Here is a 20,266-nt window from a genome sequence, read left to right on the forward strand (position 1 = left end):
TTTGACGGGTGGCTTGGCCAACCCCTGGAATTCCAACTTTTGGCCTCCATCATTCGGGAGTTCCCCTCTCTCAGCCAGCTCGATAAAAAGTCTGGAAATCATTAGTAATGATTTAACCATGCAGGCTAAGATTAGCTCAGTGGTCTCTGCATGCTTCTTCCACCTCCAAAGAATTCGGAAAATTAGCAGATCTCTCTCCACTGCGGCACTGACTCAAGTAGTGCTCGCTTTAGTCATCTCTCGCGTTGACTACACGAATTCACTGTATGCAGGCATTCCAGCTTACCAGGTTCATATGCTGCAATTGGTTCAGAATCAGGCAGCTAGGCTTACCTTTAGACAACCTAAGTACCATCGTACAAGTCCACTTTTGAAAAGCCTTCATTGGCTTCCTCTATCCCAACGCTGCCTATTTAAACTGGGTTGCACCATTCATAAAGCCCTCGCTGGAGGTGGCCCTGTCTTCATTGCTTCTAAGGTACAGAGGTATACCCCAGCGCGTGATCTACGCTCATCCACAAAAATCTGCTGGGCTATCTCAGTTTCAAACTAAAGAAGCAGGGAGGTCTGAGATTTACAATTCTGGCCCCCCCAGTTCTGGAATACCCTTCCTTCCAATTTGCGTACCGCTGACTCCGACATCGAGTTCAGAAAGCTACTTAAGACCTAACTATTTACTCAAGCGTACAACTAGAGTCATTCACTGTCACATATCTGCAGTCCTGCTTCAGCGCCAAGCAATCGCCAGGTGAAAGTGCACTCTACAAATTACCTTTAACATAACATAACATAATCTCTGCATTTTAGGACTCGACAGAATCACTGCGAAGACCTGGCCCATTTACCAGCCAGGAGAATATACACATGTAGGCCAACAATGGATGAACAGAATGTAAAAGGGGACAGTTACTGCGTCACAGAAAACTCAACCAGAGCTATTACCCAAGCCGTCCTTCACAGCATCCGCACAGCGCCGATCTCTAACACTTGACTTGTCCTCCTCTTTAACTCGAAGCAAAGCGTCGCTGTTGACAATTGTGTAGCCTGAAGGAGCAAAAGGGAGAGTAGTTACAGTTTATACAATGACTCAAGCACGATGCAGATCTTTTTGAACATGTTCGCGGCATGTATGCATTACAATGAAACCTCGACCTCCGTTCCTGTCCAGAGGTACAGTGCCGGTCGGTGCAATAGAGAAAGAGCCCTCGAGTAGCGGGCAAGGTGTGACTTGCACATAAAGTCTAGTCTGATATACCCGCAACCATGATTAAAAGCGCGCCATTGGCTCGACATTGTGGAATGATATTTTTAGAATTTGTATATAACGCACAAGGTGCTGGCGCTCTCCGGTATTTCATGGAAGTACAATAGAGCTTTACTTCCGTGCACATTGTTCTAGGGAGGAGGCCTGTGCAGGCTCCAGGTCGCGAGCTACTGGTATCTCTCTAGATACCTAACAGTAAGTAGCCCTCCTGTGTGAAGCCCATCCTACTAAATTAGATAGATGCCTTTACTTGACTGAATATATTTAAAACGAGCAAATATCTGAATGCTAAATCACGTGATAACCCATGTTGGGTTGGAGACACTTAAAACTATTACCTGCGTGGCATAAGAATTGCAACTGTACTACCTACAGAAAATCATTTCAGATTGACAAAGGCTTTTTTTACACTACTATTTTCAAGCCTGCTTGATGCACAGAGTTGATCACTGCTGGCAATATTTCATAGGGTGGCTACTTAGGTTTTCTAGTCCGATACTGGCAGTATTACAACACTAATAATACTAGTAGCTCGGGATAATTTTCTTTTAACAGAAGTAGCTCTTGTTACAGGAAAGGTTGGAGACCCTTCTCTAGACTGACCCAGAAGGTTCCAGAGGAAGGCAGGAACCGGAAGTTGTAAATTGTGTATTAGAGAAAATTTAAGTGGAAGCAAAAACCCTTTAGGATTAAATTTACAGATTTGTCTGGGGTATGAGAACTTAAGAAATGAGACATTGGAGGAATGTGTCTTTATCAGGCAAGAGTCTATCTGAAATACTGTCTTCTACTTTCAGTTCCTTCCTTTCCAGGTGAACACTACGGAGATGCCTAATGGTTCGAAGGGTCACAGTGACCCTCAAAGCGAAAGATTCTGACATTAGCAAGGTCTAATAAATCTCATTACAGGATTAGTTTAAAGGATTAATATGTCTGATGGAAACAGCAGGATTACAAAACTTCCAATGGGAGCATACACTCTAGGTATAAGACAAGGAACAATATACAATGAACATAAGAATTATTGAAACTGGGACCCAGGTAATGCTTTGAAGTGAATTATGATTTAATGTTCCCATTTGTGGCCACTAGATAAGACCACATTATCCAATTAATTTTCTGTTTATTATTAAGATACATGAAGTTGTTCATGAACCACGCTCTGCCACCACACATCATTTCAAACATGACGCCTACAACCAGTGCTTAATTTGTGCCGGTTCTTTCCGGTGCTCAGCACAGGCACTTATTTTACCGGGCCGGGTCTATACAATCATTCTCCGAGTCCTAGCCCGGTAATTATTCAAAATAAATTCCTGCATTGCTCTCCTTTTGTGGCTGCCTGGTATGTCCTCGGAAGTCCCACCCTGCTCCAGGCATATTGAAGGAGCGTCGTCATCACGTTAGTGATGTCACGTCGCACCTGATTTTCACTGAACATTGGTTTATTTCCAGCCGTTGGAGAATGGCTGAGAGCGGGCTTTGGCTGAGCTGGGGCGGCAAGGCAGGATGGAAGTGTGCTGGACTGTCTGCCGATAAACGTTTTTTATTACTACAAAGTCCAGCAGAAGTGAATATGAACGAGCGCCCACAATCAATACAGGTTTAACTACTTTTCATTCAGAGTTTACTTGCTTAATAAAAATGACAAGAGTGGAGCCTCTCCAAAAATAAATATCCGGCATTGAGGCATGTCCTTTTAATCTCCTGTCTCCCGTGCTGAGAGCCTGCGCTTCAGAGTTAGGGCCTTGTAAAATCCGGAGAGGCTGCTTTGCTTGAGCTTTATTTTACTTTCGGTTTGCTAGCATTTATCAGCGTTCCATGAAAAGGAAAACCTTCATGGATTTATTTTGCTGCCCTGCCTTTCTGAAATTAAAAAAGAGCGCGTAGTATGCTGCATTTATATCAGCACTGACCCGGAGCTGCCTGTAATGGTGCATTGGGTATAGTCTGCACACGGGACGGTTCTTATGAAGTAGCTTTTTACATCGCTAAATTATCATCTACCTAACAACAGTCTTATGTCCAAACATTATGTGGCTAGCTCCCTCCATGTATTGTACATGATCCATCGTCCAATATCCACAGAAAGATCAGTTAAATGTGTAGGATACCTTATTGTGGAAATTAATGTAAAAGGGAAGACGCATCCAGTCCTTTTTACCTCTCCTCCCATCTGAGACTTAGAATTAGGTTTCGGGGATCTACGATCGTATATCACTAAATCATCGCCATCACACATTGGATAGGGCAATCCGCACACCTCCAGCATTCAATCTAGCGAGATTATGTAAATCTTTCTGAGGGGCATAGCTTGGGAGACACCAAGATAAAGGTAAAAGAAATAGAAAAACGGGTTCTTTAACAAAGGAATATGCTACTTACCAGTATGCATCTGTTCTTGGCATGTAGGGCTGCTGACATTCATATCTGTGCATAGATCGCCGCCTAGTGTTGGGTTCGGATGATTGCACATTGTTGTCCTGGAAGAGTCTTCAAAGTATCACGAGATAGGTGGCTCCTCCACTGGACTACAGTGCGCATGGGCATCTTCTCCATCTTCAGATTGTTTTTCGCCATTGTGGCAGAGATCTAGTAGATACAGTAAGTGATGTCCATGCTAACAAAGTAATATTGAATGCTACAGCTGCTACAGGCACCGGGGAGGAGGGTGGACGATATGAATGTCAGCAGCCCGTCATGCCAAGAACAGATGCATACTGGTAAGTAGCATATTCTGTTCGAGGCATGTGGGCTGCTGAATTCATATCTGTGCATAGAATGTATAGCAGTCTCTCCCCTAGCAGTGGTTGCCTATGCCAGCTGCAGCAGTCTGAAAAAGAGTTTTGAGAATAGCCCGTCCTTTAGCTGCTTGGAGTGTACATCTACGCAGTAGTGTTTGGTAAATGTATGTATGGTAGTCCATGTGGCTGCTCTACATATTTCCTCTAGAGGAATGTTTCCTAGGAAAGCCATGGATGCTCCCATTTTGCGTGTGGAATGCGCTCGTGGGGGAACTGTTAAAGTGCGTTTAGCTTTAATGTAACATATTTGGATGCACTTTACTATCCATCTAGCTAAACCATTTTTTGAAATAGTTGCCTTTTCACCACAGCACCAAGGGCAACCCTAACAACTGTTTTGTCTTCCTGAAATCTTTTGTCCTGTCTATGTAATATAGGAGAGCTCTCTTAACATCTAGTGTGTGTAGGGCCCTTTCAGGTACTGACTGTGGACTTGGGAAGAACACTGGCAGTTCTATTGTCTGATTGATGGGGAAGTGGGATACCACTTTGGGCATGAATTTAGGGTTTGTCCTAAGCACGACCCTATTTGCCTGAATTTGAATGAATGGCTCTTGAATAGTTAGGGCTTGCAGCTCGCTAACTCTCCTAAGCGAAGTAATAGCTACGAGAAAAGCCACCTTCCATGTTAAAAATTGTATTTCACACGAGTGTAAAGGCTCAAAAGGTGGTCCCATTAGTCTGGTTAAAATAACGTTTAGGTTCCACACAGGTGAAGGTGGGTGTCTTGGGGGGGGGATCACTCGTTTAAGGGCCTCCATGAATGCCTTAATTGCAGGCACTCTGAATAGTGAAAGGTGCTGCCTGTTTTGAAGGTAAGCCGCTACGGCAGCTAAGTGTATCCGTATGGACGTATAGGCTAGATTGCAGCGGTGTAAGTGCAAAAGATAGCATATGATATTTTGAATGGACGCGTCTAGTGGGTTTATGTCGTTGTTGTTACAATAAATGACAAAACGTTTCCACTTTGACGCATAGCATGCTCTTGTAGTAGGCTTTGTTGCCTCCCTGATAATGTTCATGCAGTCATGAGGTAAGTTGAAGTAGCCGAACTCTAGGACTTCAGGAGCCAGATTGCAAGGTTCAGCTGCTGCAGATCTGGGTGCTGAATGTCTCCATGGCTCTGCGTTAAGAGACTGGGTGTTAGTGGTAGTCTTTGATGAGGCACCAGGGAAAGTTCTAGGAACGTGGTGTACCACAGTTGCCTCGCCCATGTTGTAGCAACTAGGATTAGCGTCATGGAGTGCTGGCGCAATTTGCGTGCCACCAGCGGTATCAACGGTGCTGGTGAAAAAGCATAGGCAAATTTGCCTGACCAGTTCATCCATATCGCATTGCCCTGAGACTGCGGGTGTGGGAACCTTGCGGCGAAGGACCGGCATTTAGTGTTTTCTTTTGTGGCGAACAGTTCTATCTCTGATTGTCCCCACTGTTGGAAGTATGGTTGAAGCACTGTGGGATGAATCTCCCATTTGTGCACTTGCTGGCTGTGTCTCCTGAGCAGATCCGCTATCTGATTTTCCTTGCCTGGGAGGTGTTCCGCCATGAGAAAAATGTTTCTCTGGATGGCCCACTTCCACACTCTCTGAGCCAGATGCGACAGCTGCGGAGAGTGTGTTCCTCCCTGGTTCTGTAGGTAGTGCATTGCAGTCATGTTGTCCGTCCGGATATGTACTTACAAAGCTTTCATTGCCCTAAAAATTGCCATCAGCTCTAGCAGGTTGATGTGCAGTTTCTTTTGCTGCGTGGTCCATAGGCCCTGTACTGTGTGGTGGAGGACATGGGCTCCCCACCCTATCAGGGATGCATCCGTTGTTAGCACAATTTGTGGTACAGGCTCCTGGAACAGTCGTCCTTTGCAAAGGTTTTGTGGTTTCCACCAATGCAGAGAGTTGTATGCAGGACTGGTCACCAACACTAGGTCGTTTAATTGTACCCGAGCCTGGTTCCACTGACATGCTAGGCACTTCTGCAGCGGACGCATGTGAAGTCTTGCGTGAGGGACTATGAAGATGCACAAGGCCATCATGCCTATCAGTTGCATAAACACTCGGGCTGGGAGTGAGTGTTATGGCCTGAACTTTTGGGTGAGCGTTTGAATGCTGTTTATTCTGGCAGAATTTGGTTGTGCTTTTGCTGCCAGAGTGTCTATTGTTGCTCCCAGATACTGCTGTATGTAGGAAGGCTGAAGATGGGACTTGTAGTTCAGCGAGAAACCTAGACTGTGCAGGAGGTGAATAGTGCGTGACATGTGGCTGGCACATTGCTGGGCTGACTGCGCTTGTATCAGCCAGTCGTCCAGATATGGATAGACATGTATATGCTGTCTTCTGAGGTGTGCAGCTACTGTCGTTAGACACTTGGTGAACACCCTTGGGGCTGTTGTTACCCGAAAAGGGAGGACCTTGAATTGGTAGTGCTGATTTAGAATTGTAAACCGGAGATATTTCCTGTGTGCCGGGTGTATTGGTATATGGAAATATGCGTCTTTGAGGTTTAGTGTTGCGAGGAAGTCTCCTTGACGCAACAGTGGCAACACTTGCTGCAGAGTGATCATGTCCAAAATTGGTCTGAGGGACCCGTTCTTGTTGGGGATTAGGAAGTACAGAGAGTACACCCCTGTACCCTGGTGTTGTAAGGGTACTAATTCTATGGCCCCCTTTTGTAGCATGCTGATGACTTCTTGCTGCAATAAGTGTAGGTGTTCTGCGGACATAGGACGTTGTCTTGGGGGTATGTTGGGCGGTGTGGAGATTAACTCTAGGCAATAGCCATGCTGTATAATTTGCCTCACCCACCTGTCTGTAGTTAGGTTTTCCCAGACTGGCAGGAACTGCTGTAATCTTCCCCCGACCGGTGTTACATGGTCTAGGGGCAGTGACAAGAAGTCACTGTTTGGTGTTGGTAGAGGATCTGGTGGTGTTATTTCCTCGTCCTTTACCCTCGGTGTTATTGCCACAGTATCCACCTCTACTGTTCTTGTTGTAGGTGTTTTGTGTGTTGCCTTTATTGTAAGAGGTCTGCTGTGTTGAGGCTCATCTAGCAGCTCCTCTGTTGCCGGAGCGACAAAAAGGAACCGCCTCTATATTGCTGTGACTGCAAGGCACCCATAGACTTGGCTGTCTCGGTGTCCTTCATCTTGTCTAATATTGTGTCCACATCAGGACCAAATAAAAAGTCAGGGTTTACAGGTTGATTGAGTAATGTGGTTTGAACTTCATTTTTAAACCCAGAGATGCGTAGCCACGCATGTCTTCTGAGCATGACACTGGTATTGATAGCCCTGGCTGCTGTGTCTGCTGCATCTAAGGCACATTTGATGGAGGCGTTCGATATGAGCTTTCCCTCTTGTATTAGGAATTCTGCCTGTTCCTTATAAAGGTCTGGTAGATGTTGGAAGATTTGCTCCAGTGTGCCATAGTGCGCCCTGTCATACCTGGCTAACAGGGCTTGCGTGTTTGCAATTCTCCATATGTTAGCTGCTTGAGCAGCTACCCTTTTGCCTGAAGCCTCCAAAATTGTGGACTCTTTGTCTGGAGGTGGAGCTTCGCCAGAGGTTTGTGAATTGGCACGTTTACGTGCATTGGAGACTACCAAAGAGTCTAAAGGTAGTTGTCCCTTAATGTAAGGTTAACCGGTGCTGGTCTGTATTTTCTCTCTATCCTAGGGTTAATGACCCGTGCCCTGGTTGTTTCTTTAAATATGTCCCCTGCATGTTTAAGCACCCCTTTTAGCATTGGCAATGTTTTGACGTTTTTTTCAGAGGTGCTGAAAGTGTCAAAGAGGAAGTCTTCATCAATGGGATCAGCATGCATCTCCACATGGTGATTGTAGGCTGCCCTTTCTATCAGTGCGTTGAAGGCAGCTGTGTCCTCTGTAGGCGATGTTTTAACAGGGTATGCAGTATTGTCTGGAATTGTCTGAGAGTCTCCAGGATCTACAGGGTCAGACCATGGCTGAGTTTGTATGTCCTGGTCATTGTCCGCCGGATAATTGTATTGGTCATTGTCCTCCTACTCCCCATAGTCATTTGTGCGTGTGGGAGAGTACATATAAGTTTCCTGCACATATGGTGTGATAGGCTCAAAGAGAACTGGAGATGTTGAAGTGTCTCTTTTCCTTTTTAGAGGTATTTTGTAGGACTCAGCGTAAGTGTCTGGTCTGACTTTTCTTTTTAACAGGGTAACCTTCCCAGTATCGGGGTCAACATACAGTTTGGACTGTTCTTCAGCTGACGGGTCCTGTTCCTCAGGTGCTTTAGCTTTCCCCCCCCCCCCGATTTTGACTTTTTTGGATGGGTCGGTTCGAATCCGGTACTTTGTTCGACCGTCCTCGGCTTGACGTGTGGAGGTAGTCCGAATTTTATCGGTCCGAGAGACTATGGTTGTTCGACAGTTTTAGTAGACTATGAACTTTTTCTGCGCCGTGGTTATTGATCAGACTGTTTTTGGCTGTTCGATAACCATCCTTTGGCCCGGTGTCGACTTCGGAGCGATGTTTTGTTGCCTTGGTTCGACGGAGCCCCTCGGCTCGATCCTTGATTTTAGCTTGAGTGTCTTTGTGTGCACTTGCCACGGTTGGTCGACCTGTAGTTTCAGATCGACAACTGTTGTCCGTTCGAGTCCTTTGTTTGTGTTGCTTGGCGTCGACGCCGATGTCGTCGGCTCGACGGCCTTCAGCTTAAACGCGGACATGGATGTAGTGGCTCTCGGCTCGACAACCCTTGCATGCGACCTCAACAGGTCGACGACCTGTTTTTGTTTGGTCGGCTTTGACGGATCCGCCCTTTTCAGTCTGGAGAATGGGATTTCTATCAGTTTCGGTTTCTTTTTAGGTTCTATCACTTTCGGTTTCGATTTTCCCAAAGTTTGGTAATGTCGCACCGATGGCTCTTGTATTATATTCTCCGGGTTTAACCGCGGGGCTATAGAATCGACGTTCCGATCTTGGCTAAGGCCTTCCGGCGATGCCTCGACCCGAACCTCTGGAATTGAACCTGCAAATATATTGGGCTCCGTACTCACGGTTGGCCCAGCGTCCTCGCCGGAGTCGTCCTCGACGGCCCCAATGCCTGGATCGTCGGCCCTACCTCGACGAGGTCTTCTTTGTCGTCGGCGTAGTAGTTGGAGTCATGGTCCGACCCCTGGTCCGACTGCTGATCCGAGTCTTCAGGCTCGACGACATCTTCGTCGTCTTCAAAGATGTTCTCTGGCTCAGGCGCTGACTTCTGCATCGTCTGCGTCGCTGCTCGTCGAACCCGAAGTGTCTTTTTTGATCGAAATTGAGCACAAGCTAAGCAGTCGGCTTCATTGTGTTCTGGAGATAAACACTTGTTACAGACTGGGTGTTTATCAATGTGTGGGTATTTAGAGTTACAGTTGGGGCATCTCTTGAATGGACTTTGTTCTATCGACGATTGGCCTTGGTGTCGAAAAGGCCACGCAGCCCGATTCGACGTCCTGAGTAGAAACAACAGGAATAAAGTTGTTGGCACCGATCGAAGAACAATACCGACGCCCCGAAGGCCTTTAGAAAGTTTTTAATCTATTTCCGAACTCTGAGTAACAAAAGTACATCCGAACCCAATGGCGGAAAAAAACCAATCTGAAGATGGAGAGGATGCCCATGCGCACTGTAGTCCAGGGGAGGAGCCACCTATCTCTTGATACTTCGAAAACTCTTCCAGGACAACAAAGTGCAATCATCCGGACCCAACACTAGGCGGTGATCTATGCACAGATATGAATTCCGCAGCCCAAATGCCTCGAACATATATATTCTCCTATTAGGTTTTATAGTTCCGAACAAAGAACAACAAAAAAAGAAAAAATAACATCTCGTTACCATCCTGATGTATTGTACAGTCATATGTAGCATTAAGGCCTCATTCGTTAGGCAGTATTTCAGTCTGGTTGTCATTATGACTCTGTACATCAATAGGGGTCCACATTATTACACTAGGCAGTTTCAGCTATAGAGCTGTTCTCCCCCCCCCACCCCATCATTGCATTATCTTCAGGTTGTACCCTTTGAAGTTCTTGGATCAAGGTGCTCTCTCTCCCAATGGCCTGCTTCTCCCCTTCCCCTCCCCACGGTCTATCCCCTATGTATGGAATCCCCCCATGCTTCCTACACAGTGGTGCCTGATGCAATTGGGTGTTCTATCAAGTATGTTCGCAAAAGGTTTCATATATCTTGTGTCCAAGAGGCAAAAGGCATTATCTCCGCATATGTGAGTAATTGCTCTTGGCAGAATATTAGATCGTGCATCCACTTCTTAAATTTGGAGGCTCGCCCTCATTCCCATCTACAGGCTATTCTGCGTTTGGCTAACAACAAGCCCAAAGAGACATATTTTCTGACTGAGGGGGTCTATCTCTTCTGTGTATCCCAACAACGCCTTGAGTGGGCCTCCGGGACTTTTTGCCAGTATCCCCGAATAGGGTCACAGTACCATGCCAAATGCAGTAAGTCAGCTCCTGCTCTGCCCTACCTACCACAGCAGTCATCCTCTTGTAGCTGGAATCGGTGAAGCAGAGCTGAGGTATAGTATAAGCGATGGCAGGATCCCAAGCTTGCCACTCAGTGATATGATGTCCTACATCGCTATTGTGTGTCTTGGACCGCAGAGCTGAAGATTGATGAGACAGGCCAAGAATGATGCAGCCTTGTCACCTCTCAAATATACATAATTAATTACTCAATATTTAATAAAGCAGTTGTGTACTCTTTTCTAGCTCTTCTCCAGTATCTGCTTTTCTTCCTCCCCTTCACACCTTACTCCTTCCCTTCTCTCCATTCTTCTTTCACTTTCTATCTTACGTCCACATTTCCTCTTAATCGCCACCTCCCCATATTAATCGTTTTTTATGTTTCTCCTTCTCATCTTTCTCTTCCACTTTCTTTTCACACACTCCCGCTGTATGCTCTTCTTCCTCTTTTCTTTTTTAATTCTCATCATGGTCCACTCCAGTCTTGCACTCCTTATCTCTGCTTTCCTCACTTCTCTTCAAATTAGTTTTCTCCCGTATCTATCTTAGCCTTCAGACCTCTACTCCTTCCCCAGTCTCCCTTTTAATGTTTTTCTGTCTTGCGCATTTCTTTATATCCACTCCAGGAATCTGTGTTTGTTCTCAGGGTCTTAAATTTAAATCTTGGTGCGGCAACTCAGTCTTTCATATTTCTGAGGTCGATAAAATGTGTGCCAGTGAGCTTGATAACATTTTAAATTCAGTGTTAAGGCCCCCTTAGGTGAATATGTGTGTTACAAATATACATGCTATGTTAAGGACACAATTGTATTTCAAGGATTTGTTTTTCAATTTCTATGCAATATGACACAGACATTATTCTCTATGTCCCTCCTTGACCCAATACCTTTCATACTCTTATTCATTCCCCGGACCTCCATTCTTTTCTTCGTCCCATCATCTTCTTTTCAATTTTTCTCTTCCTCAGCACCTCCAGCCATGCCTCCTTTCCCCTTTTGCTTCTTTCCTCCTTACACCCTCATTCCATTCTTGCTTCCTTACACCCTATTCCATTCTGGCCTCCTTACACCATCATTCATTCCCCATACTTCCTACCTGGGTGCATTTAATCCTTCTTCCTCCATTCTTACCTTACTTTTATTCCTGCTCCTTTCTTCACCTCTTCTTTACTTTCTTTCTAATCATCACCAGTCTTTGTTTATTTTGCTCCTTTCTTCTTTGTTTTCATCCATCACACATCATTCACTTCCTTTCTCCCTCTATTCCTTCATTTCCTCCTTTCACATTATTTTGTTATTCCCTCCTTCTTTCATCCATTGCTCATATATATTATCACTCCAGTACTCCACTTCCTGCCTGTATTTGTTGCGGCCTTCTTTATTGTATTTCTTCCTTCACCCCTTCCTTTCTTTTAAACAGCATAGTACAAGCACATTCTTTTTATTTGCAAAGCTACATCCAAGTCCTCTAATGACAGTTCATGCAGCTGCATTTTGAGATTTAGACACATTCTCCAATTTGAGTTCACTTTCAAGTTGTTGTCTATATGTTACATTATGTTAAGTTATATTGATTTATAGAAAAACGAACCACCCAAGAGGGTATCCAGGCACTTGGGCAGGTGTGTACGTTGTGACGTCCCCGAGGTGCTTATGTGAAGAGCCAGGTCTTCAGCTTCTTGCGAAACTCAAGATGTGAGGAGGTGGCTATGGTGTGTTGAGGCTTGTGGATGTGGGTGGAACCAATAAAGGAAGTGGGTGGAGAATCTGGAGGAAGTGGGCAGTGCCGAAAAGTGGGTGTGGCATCCTTAATAAATGTGAGCACATGCACTTGATATTTTATAAATTAAGCACTGCCTACAACCGTAAAAGCATGAGTTCTGATGTAGCTGAAGCAGTAACTCCCACTTTAACTCGGGAGGGAGTTACAAATATTAAACAACATACAGAAAGAATATCAAAAAGCACATGTGAAGATTTGCCATTTGTAAAGCTGCAAGGGGAGAAGTGTACCTTTAAACATCTTAAAACTGTCCAATTGAAGAACCTTGCGAAAATGACTACCAGATGATTTGTTACAAAGCAGAATGACAATAGAGCACACCGAGTGATAATTTTGAATTAATAGTTCTATCTATATATCTATCTAGATAGATATATTCATTCAGAATTACCACTTGGTGTGGTCTAGATAGAGATGTATTTTTGTATCTATTATTTTTATTTCCTATTTGCCTTTATGGACCTTTCACTTGTTCACAGATCTTCTACAATGTTCCATAGCTCACTATTTTTCTTACTGTTATGTTGTATCCAACCATATATGTATTATTTTCTATCATAGGCACTTACACAGATTACAGAATCAGTACTATTGCGATCTAATATATCGGTCAGATTATTTTACTTTCACTATACACAATAACATCGATTTCGGATATAAGATGTAATGTTTTTGCAGAAATGCATAGCATATCAAACTTCAACTTGTTAAACCTTTGTGTCACAGAAAACATCCGTATACAGACTGATAGATGCAATCAATAAAAATGCTTGTCAACAAACAATGGCCTACAACCTATTCTGGCTCGAAGAACCCTCTGAACGATCATTTCATTCATTGCAAATATTTATGAATGTAAAGTGCTTAGTGCTTATAAATACAGAAAACGACTCACGCCTTATTATGGCCCTATGGTCCCTCGTCTGTAACTTGATTCTCCATCTAACAACAGTAAAGTGCTTGGTGCTGGTAAGATAAGAACTAGTAATGGCCTATTTAAAGTGCGTAGTGCCAATTCTGAATACTAATAAAGTGCTAAAGTGTAAAGTACTTGTTGCCCATACACCATCTTTTTCGCCTTCACAGACCGTAAAAGGTTTCCATAAGATGCTGAACAAATAATTTTCCCAAAAAAGATGATAACTATCAACATTGTGCATCTGGAAATGGTGTGTGCTATCTCAACAAGATTTTTAGACATTTCTTTTATGCACATGGCATAGGTATAGGCTAAATAATAGATCAGTGTTTACAGTTCAGTTTTAGACAGTGCATAACGGATCTGTGCCTATAGATAACCAGCATTGGCATAGCCAGTAGGTCTTGCATTTGGGACCTTATAAGTGTTTAGCCATGCAACAGTTGGTGGTGTTGCACCAAGGATATTCTGCTGCATAACTAAATACTTATAGGGTCCAAAAAGCGAGACCTATTGGCTATACCAATGCTGGTTTGTTTTTTTGTTGCTTTTTTGTTTAAGTTGCCAGATCTACAATAGCTGGACATGGATTTTGTTAACAGTTCTTTGCATCAAATGAACTTGTTTTCATTGCTCTGAATGTTGTTTCAATTCTGGTTGTAGAAAGCAGTCATTCCCCGGGGGTGTAGGTGCTGCCTAGCTGTGCGCAAGCGCCGAACTTTGCAAACGAGAAAAAGCCTGGTGCAGGCACAATTTCCAAGTGTGGAGTGAGTGAGCCCCTGGCAGCATGACCCACTCACACAGGAGTTCATGCACTGCGCCGGCATACTCAGCATGGTTTGAGGAAACTCTACCCACTCCCTCCCAGGCATCGAACACATATTTACCAAGAAACATTGAGAAGAGCCTGCCTGCGGCACGGTGGTGTGTGTGCCTGGGGAAAGCGTGCACTGACAGCTGCTGGTGTGTGTGCCTGGTGGAAGCATGCAATGACGGCTGGTAGTGTGTGTGCCTGGTGAATGTGTGCACTGACGGCTGGTGGTGTGTGCTTGGTCGAAGCGTTCACTGATGGCCGGTAGTGTGTGATAGCTGGTAGTGTGTGTGCCTGGTGAAAGTGTGCACTGATTGCTGGTGGTGTGTGTGCCTGGTGGAAGCGTGCACTGATGGCTGGTGGTGTGTGTGCCTGGCGGAAGCATGCACTGACGGCTGGTGGTGTGCGCGCCTAGTGGAAGCATGCACTGACAGCTGGTGGTTTTTGTGCCAGGTGGAAGCGTGCACTGATGGCTGGTGGAAGCGTGCACTGACGGCTGGTGGTGTGTGTGCCTTGTGGAAGAGTGCACTGATGGCTGGTGGTGTGTGTGCCTGGTGGAAGCATGCACTGACCGCTGGTGATGTGTGTGCCAGGTTGAAGCGTGCACTGACGCCTGGTGGTGTGTGTGCCTGGTGGAGGCGTGTACTGACGGATGGTGGTGTGCGTCTGGTGGAAGCGTGCACGGAGGGTTGGTGGTGTGTGTGTGTGCCTGGTGAAAGTGTGCACTGACGGCTGGTGGTGTGTGTGCCTGGTGAAAGCGTGCACTGATGGCTGGTGGTGTGTGTGCCTGGCGGAAGCATGCACTGACGGCTGGTGGTGTGCGCACCTAGTGGAAGCATGCACTGACAGCTGGTGGTGTTTGTGCCAGGTGGAAGCGTGCACTAATTGCTGGTGGTGTGTTTGCCTGGTGGAAGCGTGCACTGACGGCTGGTGGTGTGTGTGCCTTGTGGAAGAGTGCACTGATGGCTGGTGGTGTGTGTGCCTGCTGGAAGCATGCACTGACGGCTGGTGGTGTGTGTGCCAGGTGGAAGCGTGCACTGACGGCTGGTGGTGTGTGTGCCTGGTGGAAGAGTGCACTGATTGCTGGTGGTGTGTGTGCCTGGTGGAAGAGTGCACTGATGGCTGGTGGTGTGTTTGCCTGGTGGAATCGTGTACTGGCGGCTGGGGGTGTGTGTGCCTGGTGGAATCATGCACTGATGGCTGGTGGTGTGTATGCCTGGTGGAAGCGTGCACTGACGGCTGGTGGTGTGTATGCCTGGTGGAAGCGTGTACTGACGGATGGTGGTGTGTGCCTGGTGGAAGCGTGCACGGACGGTTGGTGGTGTGTGTGTGTGTGCCTGGTGGACGCGTGCACTGACGGCTGGTGGTTTTGTGTGCCTGGTGGAAGCATGCACTGACGGCTGGTGGTGTGTGTGTGCCTGGTGGAAGAGTGCACTGATGGCTGGTGGTGTGTGGACCTGGTGGAAGCATGCACTGACGGCTGGTGGCGTTTGTGCGAGGTGGAAGCGTGCACTCACGACTGGTGGTGTGTGTACCTGGTGGAAGAGTGCACTGATGGCTGGTGGTGTGTGTGCCTGGTGGAAGCATACACTGACGGCTGGTGGTGTGTGTGCCAGGTGGAAGCATGCACTGTCGGCTGGTGGTGTGTGTGCCAGGTGGAAGCGTGCACTGACGGCTGGTGGTGTGTGTGCCAGGTGGAAGCGTGCACTGACGGCTGGTAGTGTGTGTGCCTGGTGGAAGAGTGCACTGATGGCGGGTGGTGTGTGTGCCTGGTGGAAGAGTGCACTGATGGCGGGTGGTGTGTGTGCCAGGTGGAAGCGTGCACTGACGGTTTGTGGTGTGTGTGCCTGGTGGAATCATGTACTGGCGGCTGGGGGTGTGTGTGCCTGGTGGAATCATGCACTGACGGCTGGTGGTGTGTATGCCTGGTGGAAGCGTGCACTGACGGCTGGTGGTGTGTATGCCTGGTGGAAGCATGACTGACGGCTGGTGGTGTGTGCCTGGTGGAACGTGAACGGATGGTTGGTGGTGTGTGTGTGCCTGGTGGACGCGTGCACTGACGGCTGGTGGAGGTGTGTGCCTGGTGGAAGCATGCACTGACGGGTGGTGGTGTGTGTGCCTGGTGGAAGCGTGCACTGACGGCTGGTGGTGTGTGCGCCTAGTGGAAGCATGCACTTACGGCTGGTGGTGTGTGTGCCTGGTGGAGCGTGCACTGACGGCTGGTGGTGTGTGCGCCTAGTGGAAGCATGCACTTACGGCTGGTGGTGTGTGTGCCAGGTGGAAGCGTGCACTGACGGCTGGAGGTGTGTTTGCCTGATGGAATCGTGTACTGGCGGCTGGGGGGGGGGGGTGTGCCTGGTGGAATCGTGCACTGACGGCTGGTGGTGTGTATGCCTGGTGGAAGCGTGCACTGACGGCTGTTGGTGGTGTGTGCCTGGTGAAAGCATGAACTGACGGCTGGTGGTCTGAGTGCCTGGTGAAAGTGTGCAATGACGGCTGGTGGTGTGCGTGCCTGGTGAAAGCGTGCACTGACAACTGATGGTGTGTGTGTGCCTGGTGGAAGCAGGAGCATTCACAGTGATAGAGGACACAAATGAAACCGACAAAGAGGAGGGGGAGAAGGGAGGGGGAGTCCAAGCAGAGGAGCATGATTCACAGCTAGAAGACACAAATGAAGCTGACCAGGAGGGAGGGGAAAATGGAGGAGGAGGGTAGTGCAAGCAGAGGAGCTGGATTACAGCAATAAAAACTCAGATGGCAGCTGTGCACGAGCTCGTGAACGCAAGTTGTAGGCCAGCAAAAGCCTCTGGTGGCACTTTAAAAAGCCACTTACTAAATGTCTTGAAGAGACAGCGCATGCACTGTCTCAGGCGAGACCTAATAAAAATACTTTGTGCAACTCCTCATATACAAATTAAACATTGCAAATAAATTGGTGGAGCCCTAAACATAAATAAATACATATTCTATCCGCCTTATAAAATCCTATCTGGACAAGATAAACCATCAATTCATGAATATAGACCTTACCGGTTAAAACACACTTTATGGCTTTGAGATTTTTAAGTTCAAGAGACTGTTACGTACATTCATCCCTAGTCCATACTCCGCCTTGGTAATACATTTTTATTTTTCTATTCAAACAGTTTGTATTGCTAATAATAGCAAGACAGATGTTCAAACCTTCTTTAAATGTTTCAGTCTAGAAATGCACATGTAGTTCGGCATCTGTATTTACGCCCCATGGATTTTCAGTACCAATCTCTAAAATCCACCTTGACTCAGATCTTCGTAAATTGAGTTCACTGTCACCTATTCTTGGATTCAATGCAATTTGTTGAATTTAATCAAATAAAACCTGCTTATGTCCCTATTGTGTTTATCCCATGTGTGTTTTGCAAAAACATAGGTCAAATCTTTATTTGAAATCACCCGAATAGGTTCTAAAATCTGAAGCTTTACTACTTCCTATGTATATCTTTCTACATTCAAATGCATAAACCACGCGTTCTCACAATGTACATGATCCTTGCTATTTTTTATCCTTACATTTAATAGTTTAACCATTGTTCTGTTGTACCCCCATCTACAGGCTTGCCATTTTGTACATTTATGGAAGCCGGGTCTTTTGGGGGTAACCAATTAGAGGTTTTATTTTTGGTGGACATAAAACTTTGTACTAGAATATCCCCCAATTATGCCATCTTTCGATATTTTGTCTGGATGATTCTGTATGTGATTTCTTAGGTCTTCATCCTGTTCTAGAATCTTCCAATTACTCTTAATCAATGTTTTTATCTCCTTTTCCGATTAATTGAAATCCATAATAGATCTATTTTTACTGATTTCCATTGAGTCCCCTTTCTTTTTTGGTATTAGAAGTTCATCTCCGTCTTTTTGTTTAGCTCTGTCCAGAGTGTTTATTAGAACAGATGTTGGATACTCATGTCTTGAAAAACTTTGTGTCATCTGTTTAGACTGTTGGTCATAATCTTTTACCTCAGAACAATTCTTTATTCTTAGGAACTGTACAAACTGTATGCTCCAGTTCAGAGCTGTCAGTGTGTACTGTTTGCAAAAAGAAGATTATTCCCGCCGTAGGTTTTCTAAAAAAAAAAATGGACTCAAATTTTGTCTTGATCACTGTAAAGGCCTCTATCTAAAAAAGTTAATCTACTTTTGCTTGTTGAGTAGGTGAAACTCAAATCCTGAGGATTGTCATTAAGGGAACAAAACAAGCATTTGCAGTGCAATAGGTCTCGCATTAGCAAAGTTTAAAGATGTTGGTATTGTAAATGGCATTGTTTTTTATCTATTTGTTTTCAAAAGCGTCCGCAGTGCATTATTTATTCTACTTTTATGTAGCACTATGTTCCAATGTTTTAGACGTCGCAGTGCTAAAAGTAACAGCTGTTACAGAAAACGACATGTTGCTTTAGTAATTAGGTTTTAATAATGTAATGAATAAACGTCTGTATTGTAGAAAAAAAGGCCGCTATTTGAAAAAACAATGCCTTTTATTTTTGTTTTATTTTTAAAAACATAAATAAAAGGCATTGTAATTTACAATGCCAATAAACTATGCCAATAGCTTAAACTCTAGTTACTGCGAGGCTATTGCATTGTAAATGCTTGTTTTTATTGTAGTTCTTAATATTTAAGGGTTTTAGATTGTAATGATTTTAAGTAATTGTGCAATAAATAAATATATATATCTGAGTCTGTAATCACATGCCAAGATACTCTATGTGGGCGTAAAACTAGCAATTTATAAAGATTTTTAAAAAATGGCTCTTTGTCTTTCAGCCGCCTAAGATTGCCTCCACTCCAATGAAAGTCAATGGAGCAAAATAAATTCCCCTGATTTATTTTTCATAACCTGCATCTGTCCCGCTCCCAAATGTTGACAGGTATGGTGCATTACCACGGGCTCTTTGCTTACACTGGGTGCTTTAGAAGGCACAAGCTAATATATTTGAGTGCAAGGTATACAGTGCTATGCAAACACAACGCTACAGTTTGCCAATAATGGCCTGGAACCACTGCTAGAGCGGTGGACTTCAAAGCTGAGGAACTGGGTTTGAGTTGCGGCAGGGACGCTCAACATCCTGTGATTCTGGGCAAATCTCTTAATCTCCCCGTGCCCAACAAAATTAATGTATCAGTCTCAAACGCAACTGGTGACCATATAAAGCACTCCTATACCTTTGGGTTGAGTTTGCACTACATAAACCCCCCCCCCACCCCCCTCCCCTCCCCCCCCCAAAAAAGATGCACAGGAACCCCTATTACCCACCACTCACACCCTGGGCTTTAAGTGGGCTGGGTCTCTCACCAGTGCAGAGCACCGGCAATTTTTTAAAGGGGGTCTTTATCAGGCTCTGTTTTGTGCCCTGGCACAGGCTGACTTCAGTGACAGCAGGCACATTGATGTGCACGTGCATACACTGCTCACTCCTCACTAGTGGAGAAGTTACCGCATGACGTCATGCAGGTGAAGGGAAATCCTTTAAAGAGAGGCATTTTTTCTCTGGATTTCCCTTCTCTTTTTGAAACTCAGGAGCAGCAACATTGTTGTGGCGTCACCAGGGCTTTAAGTGGAAGCTTTTCCAATACTATATACAAGCCATAGTGGCTGCTTATTTATGTTATGCTACTACCAACCATTGACAAAGCCAATAGTCCTGACTTCTTGTAGATATGATGTTACTTGTTGTATCATATCTGGATGTAAGTAAATAAACAGCAAAATACAAGTCGGGTGGCACACTACTCAAAGCACAGATTTTTAGATTAGGTGTTTTTAAGCCATGCCCTTAATTACATCAGCCATGCCCCTTTGACATACCCCCAGCTATTTCACCCACTTAAAGCCCTGCTCACACCTATTCCGTTCTCCCACACTTCGATCCACCAATAGCGCTGCGGAGCTGGCTCTGCTCCAATGCAGACAAGGGCAGGTGCATGAAACGAGGTTCGGGACCGTCCTGGCAAGAGCGGCTACATGCCGAATTAGTAAGGGTAGCGTGCGTAAAGAAAAAACTCCCTTCTTTCTACATGTCAAGGTCAGGAAGGATGAAAAGAAAACAAAGTGTTCCTTGCTTGGCTGGCGCCTTCTGGCGGTTAAACTTCCAAGGTGCCTCTAAATGCAGGAAGAGCCAGCAGGGGGGCACTGGAAGAATGGGGGGTACACGG

At 45.6% G+C, this 20,266-nt stretch overlaps 1 protein-coding gene across 2 annotated transcripts in view; it reads right to left on the reverse strand.

Moving 5' to 3' along the window:
* Positions 1 to 20,266, reverse strand: part of LOC147701889 (uncharacterized) — a 93,537-nt gene that overhangs the window by 37,746 nt on the left and 35,525 nt on the right. For both annotated transcript variants that reach the window (XM_086930516.1, XM_086930515.1), the window contains exon 4: positions 943 to 1,044. In XM_086930516.1, coding sequence (XP_086786642.1) covers positions 943 to 1,044 — 102 coding nt within the window. The remainder of the gene's footprint in view (positions 1 to 942; positions 1,045 to 20,266) is intronic.

Source organism: Lissotriton vulgaris, chromosome 7 (assembly GCF_964263255.1).
Source record: "Lissotriton vulgaris chromosome 7, aLisVul1.2, whole genome shotgun sequence".
In the NCBI taxonomy this organism is placed as follows: Eukaryota; Metazoa; Chordata; class Amphibia; order Caudata; family Salamandridae; genus Lissotriton; species Lissotriton vulgaris.